This window comes from Cherax quadricarinatus, unplaced genomic scaffold (genome assembly GCF_038502225.1).
Source record: "Cherax quadricarinatus isolate ZL_2023a unplaced genomic scaffold, ASM3850222v1 Contig1264, whole genome shotgun sequence".
NCBI classification, from domain to species: domain Eukaryota; kingdom Metazoa; phylum Arthropoda; class Malacostraca; order Decapoda; family Parastacidae; genus Cherax; species Cherax quadricarinatus.
Window position 1 is genome coordinate 1 of NW_027196290.1, and position 16,533 is coordinate 16,533.

Consider the following 16,533-nt stretch of genomic DNA (forward strand, 5'->3'; position numbering starts at 1 on the left):
TATGAATTATGTAACTATTTATATGTACCTATACCAAAATAAACTTACTTATATATAGTGTAAATTACCTAGGATAGCCCAAAAAAGTCAGACGAAGTGACATTTCCATTGGGGTCCTCGCCACAAGTCATTTCGACTGAGAAAATAAACCTTAAATATACAATCCAAAGCACTCTAATTGAGAATTTCTTACCAGTAAGAACGCCAGACCCGCGGACGGAAGTAAGTTTCACAATTTACAGGACGTTAAGACCTAATGAACTCCATAAATTTCCCCCAGGTGGAACCACCAGCTGACTCCCACATGTACGTCCCAGGCTTACCATACACCACATCACAGTATCTTACCTAATTATCAACCTCTTAAACCTGTTTATGTAATATTAGCCAATTGTTAGTGGTATATAGTATCATATATATATTACCGGTTTTGTGAAAGAATATACTTGGTATTAAATAAGAGTGATCCTGAAAAAAGTATAATATTTGTAGGTATAGTAATCCTGGTTTATATACCACGACGATGATGAATTTAATAGATATTAATAAATTTACTTATGTTGTCACTTAAAAATAAGCTTGATATAACGCCTTATTTATAGATTTATTACAATTTGAGTGCTTTATTGATAAAATGTGAAAAAAGCAGCATTTGTTGTCATTGTTGTGGTTTTTCAGGCCCACCAAAGCTGGCGCTTTATTGAACCCTATTACCCGGTAGTCCGGGTAATAACATCTATATCTGGTGGGAATGAGAAGATAGTCAAAGTTTTCTCAGAAAGAGAAAGAAGAACATTAAACTGCCAAGTTAGATCATGCAGACCCCAACCCTAAACACTGACAGAGGCAGAGCCGTCACTGAGGTCCAAGCAACGTGTGAAGTAAGTTTATTTAGGTACTAGGACCCCCAATCAGTAAAATAGGTAACTGGGTGTTAGTCTCGCGGTGAGTCGTAAAACTCCAGGCCAGCGCGTAAGCCACTGGGCCAGCTGGTATAATGAATGAATGGATGAATCTTATTGCAGCCAGCTGGCCTGGAGGTTCACGACTCACTTGCCACGAGTTCAAACTGCACCCTTATCATGGTTTGTGGATCGCATCCTGGGAACAAAATTGACCTAATTTGTTCGAAATGTTCTGCATAACCAGGGGCTTTCTATATAGTAGTGGCCTGGTGGCTCAAGCTCCCGCTTCACACGGAGGGCCCGGGTTCGATTCCCGGCGGGTGGAAACATTTCGACACGTTTCCTTCCACTGTTCTCCTGTTCACCTAACAGCAAATAGGTACCTGGGTGTTAGTTGACTGGTGTGGGTCACATCCTGGAGGACAAGATTAAGGACCCCAATGGAAATAAGTTAGACAATCCTCGATGACGCACTGATTTTCTTGGGTTATCCTGGGTGGCTAACCCTCCAGGGTTAAAAATCCGAACGAAATCTTATTGATGTCAGGTATGATCTGCGTACCTTGTACATGTACTCGTAGAAATAAAGTTTATAAAATATATAAGAATGGAAAAGTTACAAAAGATGAGGTAATCAGTCCCTCAGTCTTGGAGTTGGTGTGAAGAGCACTGTAGTGTGAAGAAGCAAAAACAAGGTTCGTCAGGAAACAGGACAAGAGTTACTTACTTACTTAGTTTCTTGATGTGAGTCTTAGTCAGATAATGACCCGCCGTTGGAGCTTTCGTTCACCTGACCGAGGCCTTCCGCTGGCTCACCAGTCCACCCCTTTAAAAATTATGATTATAGTTATATGTGTGTGTGATGAATGGTTTGAAAAACCGACAAGTTGAAGATTGAGACACTTATGCAGCATATGGGAATCTTTATTCAGGAAACGTTTCGCCACACAGTGGCTTCATCAGTCCAATACAAAGAGGAAGGCGTAAGGAGAGGAGGAGAATGAGGTAATCAGTCCCTCAACCTGGAGTCGATGTGTTCAGTCCATCAATCTTGTAGAATGTACAGCATAGGGCCGTAGACGTGGCTTATATACTGTAGTGAGGTGACGTGAAGCAGGTGGAGGCGGGGTCATAGTGGTACCATCCACTAGTCGAAGTAGGTCTTCGTCCAAAGGTTGAACAAGTGTTGAAGAATTCTTTGTAACAAGATCCCATGATGCTGCAGTGTCTGACAGTTGTGATGAATGGTTTGAAAAACCGACAAGTTGAAGATTGAGACACTTATGCAGCATATGGGAATCTTTATTCAGGAAACGTTTCGCCACACAGTGGCTTCATCAGTCCAATACAAAGAGGAAGGCGTAAGGAGAGGAGGAGAATGAGGTAATCAGTCCCTCAACCTGGAGTCGATGTGTTCAGTCCATCAATCTTGTAGAATGTACAGCATAGGGCCGTAGACGTGGCTTATATACTGTAGTGAGGTGACGTGAAGCAGGTGGAGGCGGGGTCATAGTGGTACCATCCACTAGTCGAAGTAGGTCTTCGTCCAAAGGTTGAACAAGTGTTGAAGAATTCTTTGTAACAAGATCCCATGATGCTGCAGTGTCTGACAGTTGTGATGAATGGTTTGAAAAACCGACAAGTTGAAGATTGAGACACTTATGCAGCATATGGGAATCTTTATTCAGGAAACGTTTCGCCACACAGTGGCTTCATCAGTCCAATACAAAGAGGAAGGCGTAAGGAGAGGAGGAGAATGAGGTAATCAGTCCCTCAACCTGGAGTCGATGTGTTCAGTCCATCAATCTTGTAGAATGTACAGCATAGGGCCGTAGACGTGGCTTATATACTGTAGTGAGGTGACGTGAAGCAGGTGGAGGCGGGGTCATAGTGGTACCATCCACTAGTCGAAGTAGGTCTTCGTCCAAAGGTTGAACAAGTGTTGAAGAATTCTTTGTAACAAGATCCCATGATGCTGCAGTGTCTGACAGTTGTGATGAATGGTTTGAAAAACCGACAAGTTGAAGATTGAGACACTTATGCAGCATATGGGAATCTTTATTCAGGAAACGTTTCGCCACACAGTGGCTTCATCAGTCCAATACAAAGAGGAAGGCGTAAGGAGAGGAGGAGAATGAGGTAATCAGTCCCTCAACCTGGAGTCGATGTGTTCAGTCCATCAATCTTGTAGAATGTACAGCATAGGGCCGTAGACGTGGCTTATATACTGTAGTGAGGTGACGTGAAGCAGGTGGAGGCGGGGTCATAGTGGTACCATCCACTAGTCGAAGTAGGTCTTCGTCCAAAGGTTGAACAAGTGTTGAAGAATTCTTTGTAACAAGATCCCATGATGCTGCAGTGTCTGACAGTTGTGATGAATGGTTTGAAAAACCGACAAGTTGAAGATTGAGACACTTATGCAGCATATGGGAATCTTTATTCAGGAAACGTTTCGCCACACAGTGGCTTCATCAGTCCAATACAAAGAGGAAGGCGTAAGGGTCTTGTTACAAAGAATTCTTCAACACTTGTTCAACCTTTGGACGAAGACCTACTTCGACTAGTGGATGGTACCACTATGACCCCGCCTCCACCTGCTTCACGTCACCTCACTACAGTATATAAGCCACGTCTACGGCCCTATGCTGTACATTCTACAAGATTGATGGACTGAACACATCGACTCCAGGTTGAGGGACTGATTACCTCATTCTCCTCCTCTCCTTACGCCTTCCTCTTTGTATTGGACTGATGAAGCCACTGTGTGGCGAAACGTTTCCTGAATAAAGATTCCCATATGCTGCATAAGTGTCTCAATCTTCAACTTGTCGGTTTTTCAAACCATTCATCACAACTGTCAGACACTGCAGCATCATGGGATCTTGTTACAAAGAATTCTTCAACACTTGTTCAACCTTTGGACGAAGACCTACTTCGACTAGTGGATGGTACCACTATGACCCCGCCTCCACCTGCTTCACGTCACCTCACTACAGTATATAAGCCACGTCTACGGCCCTATGCTGTACATTCTACAAGATTGATGGACTGAACACATCGACTCCAGGTTGAGGGACTGATTACCTCATTCTCCTCCTCTCCTTACGCCTTCCTCTTTGTATTGGACTGATGAAGCCACTGTGTGGCGAAACGTTTCCTGAATAAAGATTCCCATATGCTGCATAAGTGTCTCAATCTTCAACTTGTCGGTTTTTCAAACCATTCATCACAACTGTCAGACACTGCAGCATCATGGGATCTTGTTACAAAGAATTCTTCAACACTTGTTCAACCTTTGGACGAAGACCTACTTCGACTAGTGGATGGTACCACTATGACCCCGCCTCCACCTGCTTCACGTCACCTCACTACAGTATATAAGCCACGTCTACGGCCCTATGCTGTACATTCTACAAGATTGATGGACTGAACACATCGACTCCAGGTTGAGGGACTGATTACCTCATTCTCCTCCTCTCCTTACGCCTTCCTCTTTGTATTGGACTGATGAAGCCACTGTGTGGCGAAACGTTTCCTGAATAAAGATTCCCATATGCTGCATAAGTGTCTCAATCTTCAACTTGTCGGTTTTTCAAACCATTCATCACAACTGTCAGACACTGCAGCATCATGGGATCTTGTTACAAAGAATTCTTCAACACTTGTTCAACCTTTGGACGAAGACCTACTTCGACTAGTGGATGGTACCACTATGACCCCGCCTCCACCTGCTTCACGTCACCTCACTACAGTATATAAGCCACGTCTACGGCCCTATGCTGTACATTCTACAAGATTGATGGACTGAACACATCGACTCCAGGTTGAGGGACTGATTACCTCATTCTCCTCTTCTCCTTACGCCTTCCTCTTTGTATTGGACTGATGAAGCCACTGTGTGGCGAAACGTTTCCTGAATAAAGATTCCCATATGCTGCATAAGTGTCTCAATCTTCAACTTGTCGGTTTTTCAAACCATTCATCACAACTGTCAGACACTGCAGCATCATGGGATCTTGTTACAAAGAATTCTTCAACACTTGTTCAACCTTTGGACGAAGACCTACTTCGACTAGTGGATGGTACCACTATGACCCCGCCTCCACCTGCTTCACGTCACCTCACTACAGTATATAAGCCACGTCTACGGCCCTATGCTGTACATTCTACAAGATTGATGGACTGAACACATCGACTCCAGGTTGAGGGACTGATTACCTCATTCTCCTCCTCTCCTTACGCCTTCCTCTTTGTATTGGACTGATGAAGCCACTGTGTGGCGAAACGTTTCCTGAATAAAGATTCCCATATGCTGCATAAGTGTCTCAATCTTCATTATAGTTATATCCTAGGTTAGGTAAGAAGGTCGGAGCTTATATACTGGCGTCAGGTGGCAAGGGACGGGTAGAACACATACAAAATGAAACAGGTTCTATACGGCGTTAGATGTCATTAGCCGTTTAAATCCAGCCTTCGTTGAGTGTGGACGTCTCGCTCTTACCTGATTATCAGTGATAAATTTCCCCAGTTCTCTCTGGGACGCTTGTTTTTGTCTGTTTTGCCCGTCAGGTACATTACTGGAGATGCACTTGTCATCGGTTTAATTATAGCCAGCTGCATTTTTACGCTTTGAGGATAATTCTTTAACGGCTTTTTTGGGAAGCCGGTTACTGAACTTAGGTGGTGGTGTGAGTGTCTCACTTGGCTGGTGCTTGACAAGGAGGTCCACCTGATCTAATTGGGTACTTCTAGTTTCTATTTCTATTTACAACTCCACCCTTGCTACCATATGATCCAGCATCACCCCGTGCCCTGTAGCGCTGTATGATCCTAGTAGGTTTAGCGCTTTTTTATTATAATAATTCTATTTACAAAGAAACTCTTGTTCATTTTTCTTTCATGGTCAGCTTTGGGTAACAAAATTTTCCCATATATCGGGTAAGTAAGTAAGTAGATCGGCACGATACTACGTAAGCTGTCAGTGACCCTGAGAAACCCAAGTAGAAGTAGTAGTAGGAGATACAAGTGACATTATCTGCAGATACGTTAACAGGGAAGGACATGGTGGCTTATCAGATACTGGGTTGTCGTCTGGGTCAAGCAGCAGTGTGTGTGAGGATGATGAGCAGCAACACCGCAGTGCAACAGAGTGCCAAGCTGGCAGGCAAGATAGCCATTGTCACAGCCTCCACTGATGGGTAATATTCATTCTGATTTGGCAAAACACTGTCCAAAGTTTATGTCAGTATTGAGAAGAGCACTTGTTATATAGACAAAATTTAGCCATTTGGAATATATATGGAAAAATCTGTCATTATATAATATTATTATTAATATTATTATGATAAGGATCCCAAAGGCAATAAGCCACACTGACTTCATTGGGTTAGTCTTGGTTAACTCAGTATACTAATGCACTATTTAATTATACCGTACAACATAGCTTTCCCTCAAAACCACAGTAAAATTTATTCTCAAAAATATCTTGTAAATTTCCTGAATACAACTTATCTTATGGTGCTTCATTAAGTGTCTTACCTTTAATGATGATTCTATATAATTTGTCATTTTATTTGTGATTATCAATACATTTTGTTCAAATCCTCATCATTTTACCATACCATCAGTACTGATACTCAAAATATAAATAGATTTAAGTCGTTGTCATATCAGCACTAAGATAAGTGAGTAAAAAGATAATTTATTGGAGAGATTAAAGTATTTTATCTTTGATTTACAGATGAAGAGCTCACACTATACAGTATTATGTATTGTTAATCTGAACATGTACAGTACTATATATACAAATTATTATATAAGTTGTATCATAATTAAACATGGCTACCTGTAGCTCATCACTATCATGTTTAGTTCACAACTGAATGACCTGGGCTTATTCCTGGATAAAGTGAGACATATGGGCAAAATTATCTCGCATATACTTCCTCTGTTCACCTAACAGTAAATAAGTATTGTACCTGGGACCTACTTGGTTATGGGTCACTCATAAGAACAAAAAAGGACCTATGGATTCCAGCAGAAATGAGCCAGACTACTTTATTTTTTTGGTTTATCCAGGGTTAATAACCCTCTGAGTTGGTAATCCAAATAAAACCTCTTACTGTACTAATATAACTGACACATGAAGTAGTCAGTGGATAGGCATTATTTCAAGAATTAGGTATAGGAGACTTCATGGAGTGAAGAATTAGAGTATAAAATTAGCATACTAAATATAGGAGTGATGCATAGAAAAATTAAGAAAGGATCAGGAGTATGGTAAATTTAGAGAAGGTAAATGATGGATGAGGAAAATAGACATCTAAGAGGGATATGATTTGTAAATAAGAAAAGTGTAGTATGGAGGAGTGCTGTACCATACTGTGCAGGTTATGTCTACTATTCTTTTCCCTGCAGAATTGGCTTGGCAATTGCACGTCGCTTGGGTGAAGATGGTGCTCATGTTGTGGTCAGCAGCAGAAAGCAAACTAATGTTGACTCAGCTGTTGCTGAACTCAAGGGTTTGGGCTGTTCAGTCTTAGGCCTTACCTGCCATGTTGCTAAGGAACAAGACAGACAAAATCTAATTTCCAAGGTTATGAAAGAATGATTTTTCCATGTTATAAAATTTTATAAAGTTAAAATAATTATGCAGTGCTGTTGGAGGTTGTGGTATTCCATTGATTCCCAAAATAACATTAAAATTGGAGAAATAATTCGGAGTACTGTAAAATGTAATATAAAGTCAGGTATTAGAAGACTGTCTTAGTGAGAAATAGCCAATATGGTAAAAAATTAAAGAAATTCTTCATATTTTGTACCATACATTTTAAATCTTTTTAGTTACTGGGGTATTATTTAAACAAGGCTTGCTATTTTACAGAAATTTACTCTTGTTCAAAAATTAACCATCATTTTAATGACTGTCCATCATCAATGATCTTTGTTTTTCAGCTTGCCCAGCTTTTGACAGTGACATCAAATATTTTTGTTCTGGAGCCATTAGTTATCCCAGTATACAAGGAATTACAAAGCAGTTTAGGGTCAGAAAAGTATTATTGTGTAAATTTTCCAGTAGAACATATACGGATAATTATGCATGTAACATTTACCTTGTATGTACTGTGCTGTACACATTATGACCATCACATTGGTGACCTGTTTTTTTTCACTCGTGTTCATTGAGTATAATCACGGTTAATACTGTATAATAAATTTGAATCTTATTTTTTTCAGACATTAGAGAAGTTTGGAGGCATTGACATACTTGTTTCTAATGCAGCAGTTAATCCAGCAGTGGGAGGTGTGTTGGATGTAAGTGGCTATACTATTCAATGACCTTTCTTTCATAATTTTTGTGATTTCTTGGATGATATGAACAGTTGAATTGATATAAAAATCACTGGTAATATTTATGAGTCATGACCCTAATACATGTAATCAGGAGAACATGCAAATATGCAGTAAAGAAACTTGAAGATATAAAAAATCTCCTGGAACAATTGCATTAGTGGAAGCAGTGATGGAAGGGTCTGTACTGTTTCAGCATTCATAATTTTTCTGTACATGTATGTCATATATATCTCGTATATCATTTTTGGTTCTTCAATTTCATAATTTTCTAAAATCTTTCGGTATATCAGGTGTTTCTTGCTATACAATATGCATTTGTATTGCAGATTATAGTAGCTGTATTAAGTTCAGTCAGGTCATCAACATTTTATTCTTTCATATTACATATGCACTATTACCTTTTATATTATATATGTATTAGTTTTTATGGGTACTTTTTAACTTCAGTATTTGTGGTTTTAAAATAACCTAACAAATGCTGTAAAATGGTCATACTAAGACTGTAGACAGATGCCACCAAGTGAAACCTTTCTATGAAAGGTGTTAGATGTGTTTTCGGTATGTTAGATGTGTTTTCAGTATTGTGCTGATATCTTCAAATTAAACAAAATTCTGAGTTATTCTAGGTGTGTGACAATTTGTCTAATTGTAAATATGTTTCTTATGTTCCTCAAACTTCAGTGCATGTTCATAATTTTTTTATTAACATTCTGCATTTTTGACTAGACTGGAATTTTTTTACAAAATCACAGAAATTTTCAGGTTTGATGACTAAATATTATACAATAATTTCTCCTTTTCCCAGTGTCCAGAGAGTGTATGGGACAAAATCTTTGAAATTAATGTGAAAAATGCCCTGCAGCTGTCACAGCTAGTTGTGCCGCACATGCAAGAGCGAGGTGGAGGAGCTATAGTTTATATATCGTCAATTGCTGGATTTCAGCCTATGAATGTAAGTTTTTTGTTAACAGGTCAGCCATCTCCCACCAAGACAGGGGGGACCCAAAAAAGAAAGAAACACTTTCACAGTCTTTCACACAAAATCACTGTCTTTGCAGAGGCACTCAGATATGACAGTTTAGATGTCACTCCAAACAGCCAATATCCTAAACCCCTTCTTTAAAGTGCAGGCATTATATTTTTCATCTCCAGGACTCGAGTCCGGCTAATTAGTTTCCCTGAATCACTTCACAAACTATTACCCTGCTCCCACTCCAACAGCTCGTCAGGTCCCTAAAACCATTTCTATCCATTACTCCTATCTAATGTGCTTACACATGCCTACTGCATGTTCAAGCCCTTTACACACAAAACCTCTTTTACCTCCTCCCTCCATCCGTTCATTGGATGACCCCTACCCCTCATCCCCTCCCCTACAGATTTATACACCCTCCATGTCATCCTACATTGCTTCATCCTCTCTAAATGACAAAACCACCTCAGCAAACCTTCTTCAGCCCTCTGAATAATACTTTTAGTAACTCTACACCTCCTAATTTCCACACTATGAATTCTCTGCATAATATTTACACCACACATTACCCTTAGACACAACATCTCCACTGCCTCCATCTTCCTTTGTGCTACAGCATTTACAGCCCATGCCTCACACCCATATAATATGAATTCAAAAGTATAGTACAATTACACCCTGATTAATGATTGAGTTTGTTTGTGGTGCAGTGGTTAGAGAGCCACATTATCTTCTAAACACATTACTGTGGATAATAAATGTCATGAGACAAACTACCAAATGGCTTCCAGAGCTAAAAAAAAAAAAAAGAGAAAGGTAGTAAGTGCTACAAGTACTGGAAATTTAAAGCTGGTATGCCAGCATGCAGTATTTATGCATGCATGCTGGCATGCATAAATAAATACATACATACCAAAAAATGTGCACTATTTGAAAGCATCTTTCAGAATGCATGCTGAAATTTCACACTTTCTAAACATTATAAATTGTGTAAAAAATGTGCTGTAACCTCAAAACCAGGTGAGCCAGTTGTTATTTTCACACCATGGCATATTACTATTATACAAAAAATATTTTTTTTACAGGCATTTTGCCTAGCTCGTAGCCAGTGGTGTCTATAATGACTGACACATTCAGTAAAAAATCCTTATATCATTATTGTATGTACAATTATGGTGTTACCTGAAAATCCTATAAATATTGTACGTATAGTACATATTACCCTAAATATCTTGGGCACAACAAATGAGCCTCAGACAGGCCTTAACCTTGATTTATTGTACCATTATCTTTACATGTGCAGTATAAAAGTACCCCGGCAAATTTGTGGGGGTTGCAGTCCTAGAGGCCCATCAAAAGTAAAAACTGTAATATAAAATTAAGTCTGCATATCAAATTTATTTCAGACTTGAATTATCAAAGTCCACAAATATGGAAGCCTGCAAATTTCCAGGGATGACTGTATACTCCAGGTATACAGCATTTTCAATGTACAGTATACATGTATAGGTACTTTACTGCTAAATTTTACAAAAATCTCCAGGTAATGAGTTTTTTACTAAATAATAATATCTTTATTTCTACAAGTACACTTAAAAGGTATACAGGCTTATGCAGAGCATTTCGGGCAAATTAGGTCTACTTTGTCGCAGGATGCGACTCGCACCAGTTGACTAACTGGTGTGGTGATGGTTGAACATGGACAGTAGGTCTTATGGAAACATGTCCCCGTGTTTTCCAGCCATACTGGAAAATCGATCCCTGGACCTCAGTGTGTGAGCTGAGTGTGCTAACAGTTGAGGTATGGGACACCTTGACAGTTTTGTTTTATCATTGGATTAAAAATTTGTTTAACAGTTTTACAAATATGAATAACTACAGCTAAAATAAACTAGCTGTTAATTGGAAAAATATTCTTCTGTATGATGCTTTATAATAGTGCTATATGTAAATATGTCTGCCTAGCTGGAGGGTATACCGGGGATCAACGCCCCTGCGGTCCAGTCCACAACCAGTCCTCCCTGTGGATCAGGGCCTGATCAACCAGGCTGTATGTAAAATTTTATATTTTATTTTAATCACATGTATTTCAAAACAAAATAAAGTTTTGATTGATTGGTACTTGTGTGGAAATGCCACCTGGTTAACCCAGGTTTGTATATTAACATATAGTAAAATATTGAGGGCAAGTTATATTTGATTGCAGAAGTGATAGGTTTTCAGTGGGTTCCTATGTTGTACAGTGTTAAGCATTTGTCTCTCTACATGTGTACAGGTAAAGCATATGTATGTAATGGACTTACTTGTAGTTTTCTCTCCTCTCTGTTTGTACAGTTGCTAGGGGCATATAGTGTAAGCAAAACAGCTCTTCTTGGTTTGACCAAAGCTGTGGCGCATCAAGTAGCCTCTGACAATATTCGAGTCAACTGTGTCGCCCCTGGTATTGTGAGGACCAATTTCTCGAGTACGGTAAGACTTTATTGATAATAGGAATATATATATATATTTATAGATGGGGTTGTAAAAGAAGTAAATGCTAGGGTGTTCGGGAGAGGGGTGGGATTAAATTATGGAGAATCAAATTCAAAATGGGAATTGACACAGTTACTTTTTGCTGATGATACTGTGCTTATGGGAGATTCTAAAGAAAAATTGCAAAGGTTAGTGGATGAGTTTGAGAATGTGTGTAAAGGTAGAAAGTTGAAAGTGAACATAGAAAAGAGTAAGGTGATGAGGGTATCAAATGATTTAGATAAAGAAAAATTGGATATCAAATTGGGGAGGAGTAGTATGGAAGAAGTGAATGTTTTCAGATACTTGGGAGTTGAAGTGTCGGTGGATGGATTTATGAAGGATGAGGTTAATCATAGAATTGATGAGGGAAAAAAGGTGAGTGGTGCGTTGAGGTATATGTGGAGTCAAAAAACGTTATCTATGGAGGCAAAGAAGGGAATGTATGAAAGTATAGTAGTACCAACACTCTTATATGGATGTGAAGCTTGGGTGGTAAATGCAGCAGCGAGGAGACGGTTGGAGGCAGCGGAGATGTCCTGTTTAAGGGCAATGTGTGGTGTAAATATTATGCAGAAAATTCGGAGTGTGGAAATTAGGAGAAGGTGTGGAGTTAATAAAAGTATTAGTCAGAGGGCAGAAGAGGGGTTGTTGAGGTGGTTTGGTCATTTAGAGAGAATGGATCACAGTAGAATGACATGGAAAGCATATAAATCTATAGGGGAAGGAAGGCGGGGTAGGGGTCGTCCTCGAAAGGGTTGGAGAGAGGGGGTAAAGGAGGTTTTGTGGGTAAGGGGCTTGGACTTCCAGCAAGCGTGCGTGAGCGTGTTAGATAGGAGTGAATGGAGACGAATGGTACTTGGGACCTGACGATCTGTTGGAGTGTGAGCAGGGTAATATTTAGTGAAGGGATTCAGGGAAACCGGTTATTTTCATATAGTCGGACTTGAGTCCTGGAAATGGGAAGTACAATGCCTGCACTTTAAAGGAGGGGTTTGGGATATTGGCAGTTTGGAGGGATATGTTGTGTATCTTTATATGTTTATGCTTCTAGACTGTTGTATTCTGAGCACCTCTGCAAAAGCAGTGATAATGTGCGAGTGTGGTGAAAGTGTTGAATGATGATGAAAGTATTTTCTTTTTGGGGATTTTCTTTCTTTTTTGGGTCACCCTGCCTCGGTGGGGGAGACGGCCGACTTGTTGAATTGAAAAAAAAAAAAAAAAAAAAAAAAAAAAGTTATAACTGTGTTAGAAATGGAAATCACAAAGTGCATATAGACCTTAAGGGTATTATTACAGAAAAATGGACTTACACAAATTAGGTATGTATTAACTAGTGTAACTCGGTATAACTTAATAAAATAAAAATGATTATAATTACATTCATGGGGACGGGGAAGCAGTGAACCCATAGGGGTCATACAGTGCCTGGGGTAATGATAGGCATTCAGGTTTGATCTAATAAAAAAAAAACTGGAAGCTAAGTGTACCCATTACTGTGATAATCATAGGATTTGGAATATCAGAATTTTGCTCATGTTACATTACTGAGCATGCTCTATTCTGTTTACCTTGCTTAATACAGTGTTGTCATACAGAATTTAGTAATTTATATTGGAGAGAAAATGAAATATGCTGTCAGACTCCAGACATAATAATTGTTTATTTTTCCAGTTAACTCAACACCCAGCAGTATACGAGAAGATACTGGAAACAATTCCTCTAGGAAGGTAATTGACTTATCTCCTGTCACCAAAATCTTCTTTTCTTCTTTCAACAAACCAGCCGTATCCCACCAAGACAGTGTGGCCCAAAAAGAAAAACGAAAGTTTCTCTTTTTATATTTAGTAATGTATACAGGAGAAGGGGTTACTAGCCCCTTGCTCCTGATACAATATTTTAGTTGCTTCTAACGACATGCATGACTTACGGAGGAAGAATACTGTTCCACTTTGCCATGGAGATAAGAGGAAATAAGAACAAAAACTAGCAAGAAAATAGAAGAAAACCCAGAGTTGTTTATATAATATGTGCTTGTAAGTAGAAGTAGCAAGACATACCTGAAATCTTGCATGTTTATGAGACAGAAAAAAGACACCAGCAATCCTACCATCAAGTAAAACAATTACAGGCTTTTGTTTACCACTCACTTGGCAGGACGGTAGTACCCCCTTGGGTGGTTGCTGTCTACCAACCTACTACCTAGCTTTTCACCAAAATGGTGCTATAAATTTGTTTATCATATATGCCTCTTAACTTTATGTATGCAAAATGCCATTTACTAGGTGTTGAAATATCTTTATGTTGTAATTCAGTATAGCAACACCTTGGTATGTATGCCTTTCATGCTATACCTTACACTCCTTCACATATCCATTACAGTTGGTTAATGTTTCATGTTGCAGATTATTATTATAATCAAGGGGGAAGCGCTAAACCCGTAGGATTATACAGCGCCCAGGGGAGGGGGGATGTGGAAGGCATTCAGGCTTAATTCGGGGAACTGGAGCACAGATCCAATTCCCTAAATCAAGAGCCCCTCACCAACATCAAGGAACCTTCCATGAGGGGTTCATGTTGCAGAACAATCTCTTCTTGGGACACCATTTTGCTCATTGTAAATTTTATCTTTAGAAAAAAACTTCATATTTATTTTGGTGGGTAAATTTAACAGGTATATAGCTAATATAATTAGAATTTACACATTAACGTTTGATTATATCTGCATTAACTTACCCCATGCATGTCACCATAATCTACAGCAACAAAATATTAATGAATTATTTCACCCTTTGTAGGATTGCTGAGACAAAGGAGATGGCAGGTCTAGTGTCCTTCTTGTGTAGCAGTGACGCCTCATACATCACTGGAGAGTCATTTATAGCTGCGGGTGGAATGCAGTCACGGCTCTAATGAGACTACTGTTTGTTGTCTTCAAGAGGCAGTTAAAATTATGTAAATTGTAAACTCAAAAACTGCCCTTGTTTGTTAAATATTCAGTAATTTTATATATACTCATTTGTTAATATAATATAAATTTTTCAAAATAGGTCAAACACAGTATACAACTATATTTTTAAGTACAGTATTGTGCTGTGTTTTTTATATCAAAATGGTTTGATCATGTAGCCTGTCTCTGGAATAGTAAGTTATATAATTTAAAATCTTATCTTGGAGATAAAAATAAAGATAATCTTATATTTTAGACTTTTTCAGAACCTCCAAGTGAAAGGAAAAAAAAAAGGGGGTTTCATTAATGCATCTAGACAACTAATCAGAATTCTTTATCTAAATCTTTATTTAGGAAACACATTCACTATCATTCGTTCAGTTGTTGTCTTGCAAGAAGGGTATTGACATCACAGTTCAGATGGCCCTACAAACTGCATCATCCTCACCCCTCTAGAGTGCAAGGGCTCAAGGCCAGCTAACTGGTTTCCCTGAATATCTTCATAAATGTTTACTTGCTCACACTAAATGAATTTTTCTTTAACACCGAGGAAAGCTTGATTCTGTATACTGTATCTATACTTTTATTGAGTCTGTTGGCTAATCAGTTTTTGGTTAGGTTAAAGTGACATTAGAGGGCACTCATTATTTTGATCCAGTGGCTGGTATTAGATATTCTAATGGTTGCTTAACATATCTTGTATTCAATAAAGATGAGACTTTTTTGCAGTGATTATAAGATTAATGCAGAGTTCTTTAACCAATGAACTTGGTAGGTTGTTTCCAAATCGGTTGACTTGGGAAATTTTTTCCTGTATTTCCAAAGCCTGTTAAATCAAGGTGTTACCATAACATTAGTAGCTTGACAGTATACCTTATTTCCTTTCATTATGTTTGTCATATTCCTCTCTTTAATAGAATCCCTTATATGCCAAATAATTTTAAGCAATGATGATTAACTGATAGCTTTGTTGTATCTCCCATTCCCATGTTGCGAGTGGTAGGTAAAATATTACATAGGCTAAAGTGAGCCCAGGGACAGGACTCCAGTGTTGTTAGCTAAGAAAGTTACAGTAGTGATGAGCTGTTTACAAGTCCCTGTAAAGGTCCTGATCCTAAAAGCTGGAGCTTACCCCTTTCTCAGTCCCTCAAGAAAGGTGCCGTAATGCCAGTGAAGGGCTTCTGATCCAAGGAAATGGACCTATCCTCCCCTTTGGAGTGAATCTGATTGCTCTCCTTCCCCATTCACTGTATGACCCCTACGGGTTAAGTGCTTTCCTCATAAATGTAATACAAGTAAAATAGATATTAGATTCAGTTGCAGTAGTAAGGAGATACACAATGTATTCACAGTTAGTGAATTCAAAGATTTTTGCAATAACATGACGTACACCCTTCAGAATGGCATGCCTTGATACTGATGAAGGACTCTTAATCTGTGAATCAAACCTGATTCACCCCTGAAAAATAGAGGCACAATACTGTTGCTGAAACAATACACTAACAACCTGCACACGAGAAAAAGAAACTTATGACGTTGCGGTACAACTTGGACTGAAACGTTGTCAGTTTCTTTTTTTTATGTTAATGTTATTTGTGTACTGAATTTCCCTTCATCACCCCTCCAGTTCCTTTCAAGGTCTGTGCCTTCATTCTAGTGAAGGACTCTTGATTCCTTTCCTTGGCTCAAATCTACTTGAATCCCACTCAATGTGCTGTATGATCCCTAAAGATTCAGCACTTTACCGTGAAGTAAATAAGAAATCTTAGACTCTGTATGACTCCTGGGCTTATGGTTTTCACATTAATTTAACAATAATTATTAGACACGCCACAGTGTAT

At 38.9% G+C, this 16,533-nt stretch overlaps 1 protein-coding gene across 1 annotated transcript; it reads left to right on the plus strand.

The window, feature by feature from the left end:
* Positions 1-5,931: 5,931 nt before the first annotated feature.
* Dhrs4 (Dehydrogenase/reductase 4) lies at positions 5,932-14,942 on the plus strand (the record flags this gene model as incomplete). Its single annotated transcript, XM_053797049.2, is given in 7 exon segments — positions 5,932-6,103; positions 7,323-7,500; positions 8,142-8,219; positions 9,064-9,210; positions 11,566-11,700; positions 13,417-13,472; positions 14,541-14,942. Coding segments are annotated over 7 exon segments (846 nt in total). The 3' UTR covers positions 14,656-14,942.
* Between the last annotated feature and the right edge of the window lie 1,591 nt (positions 14,943-16,533).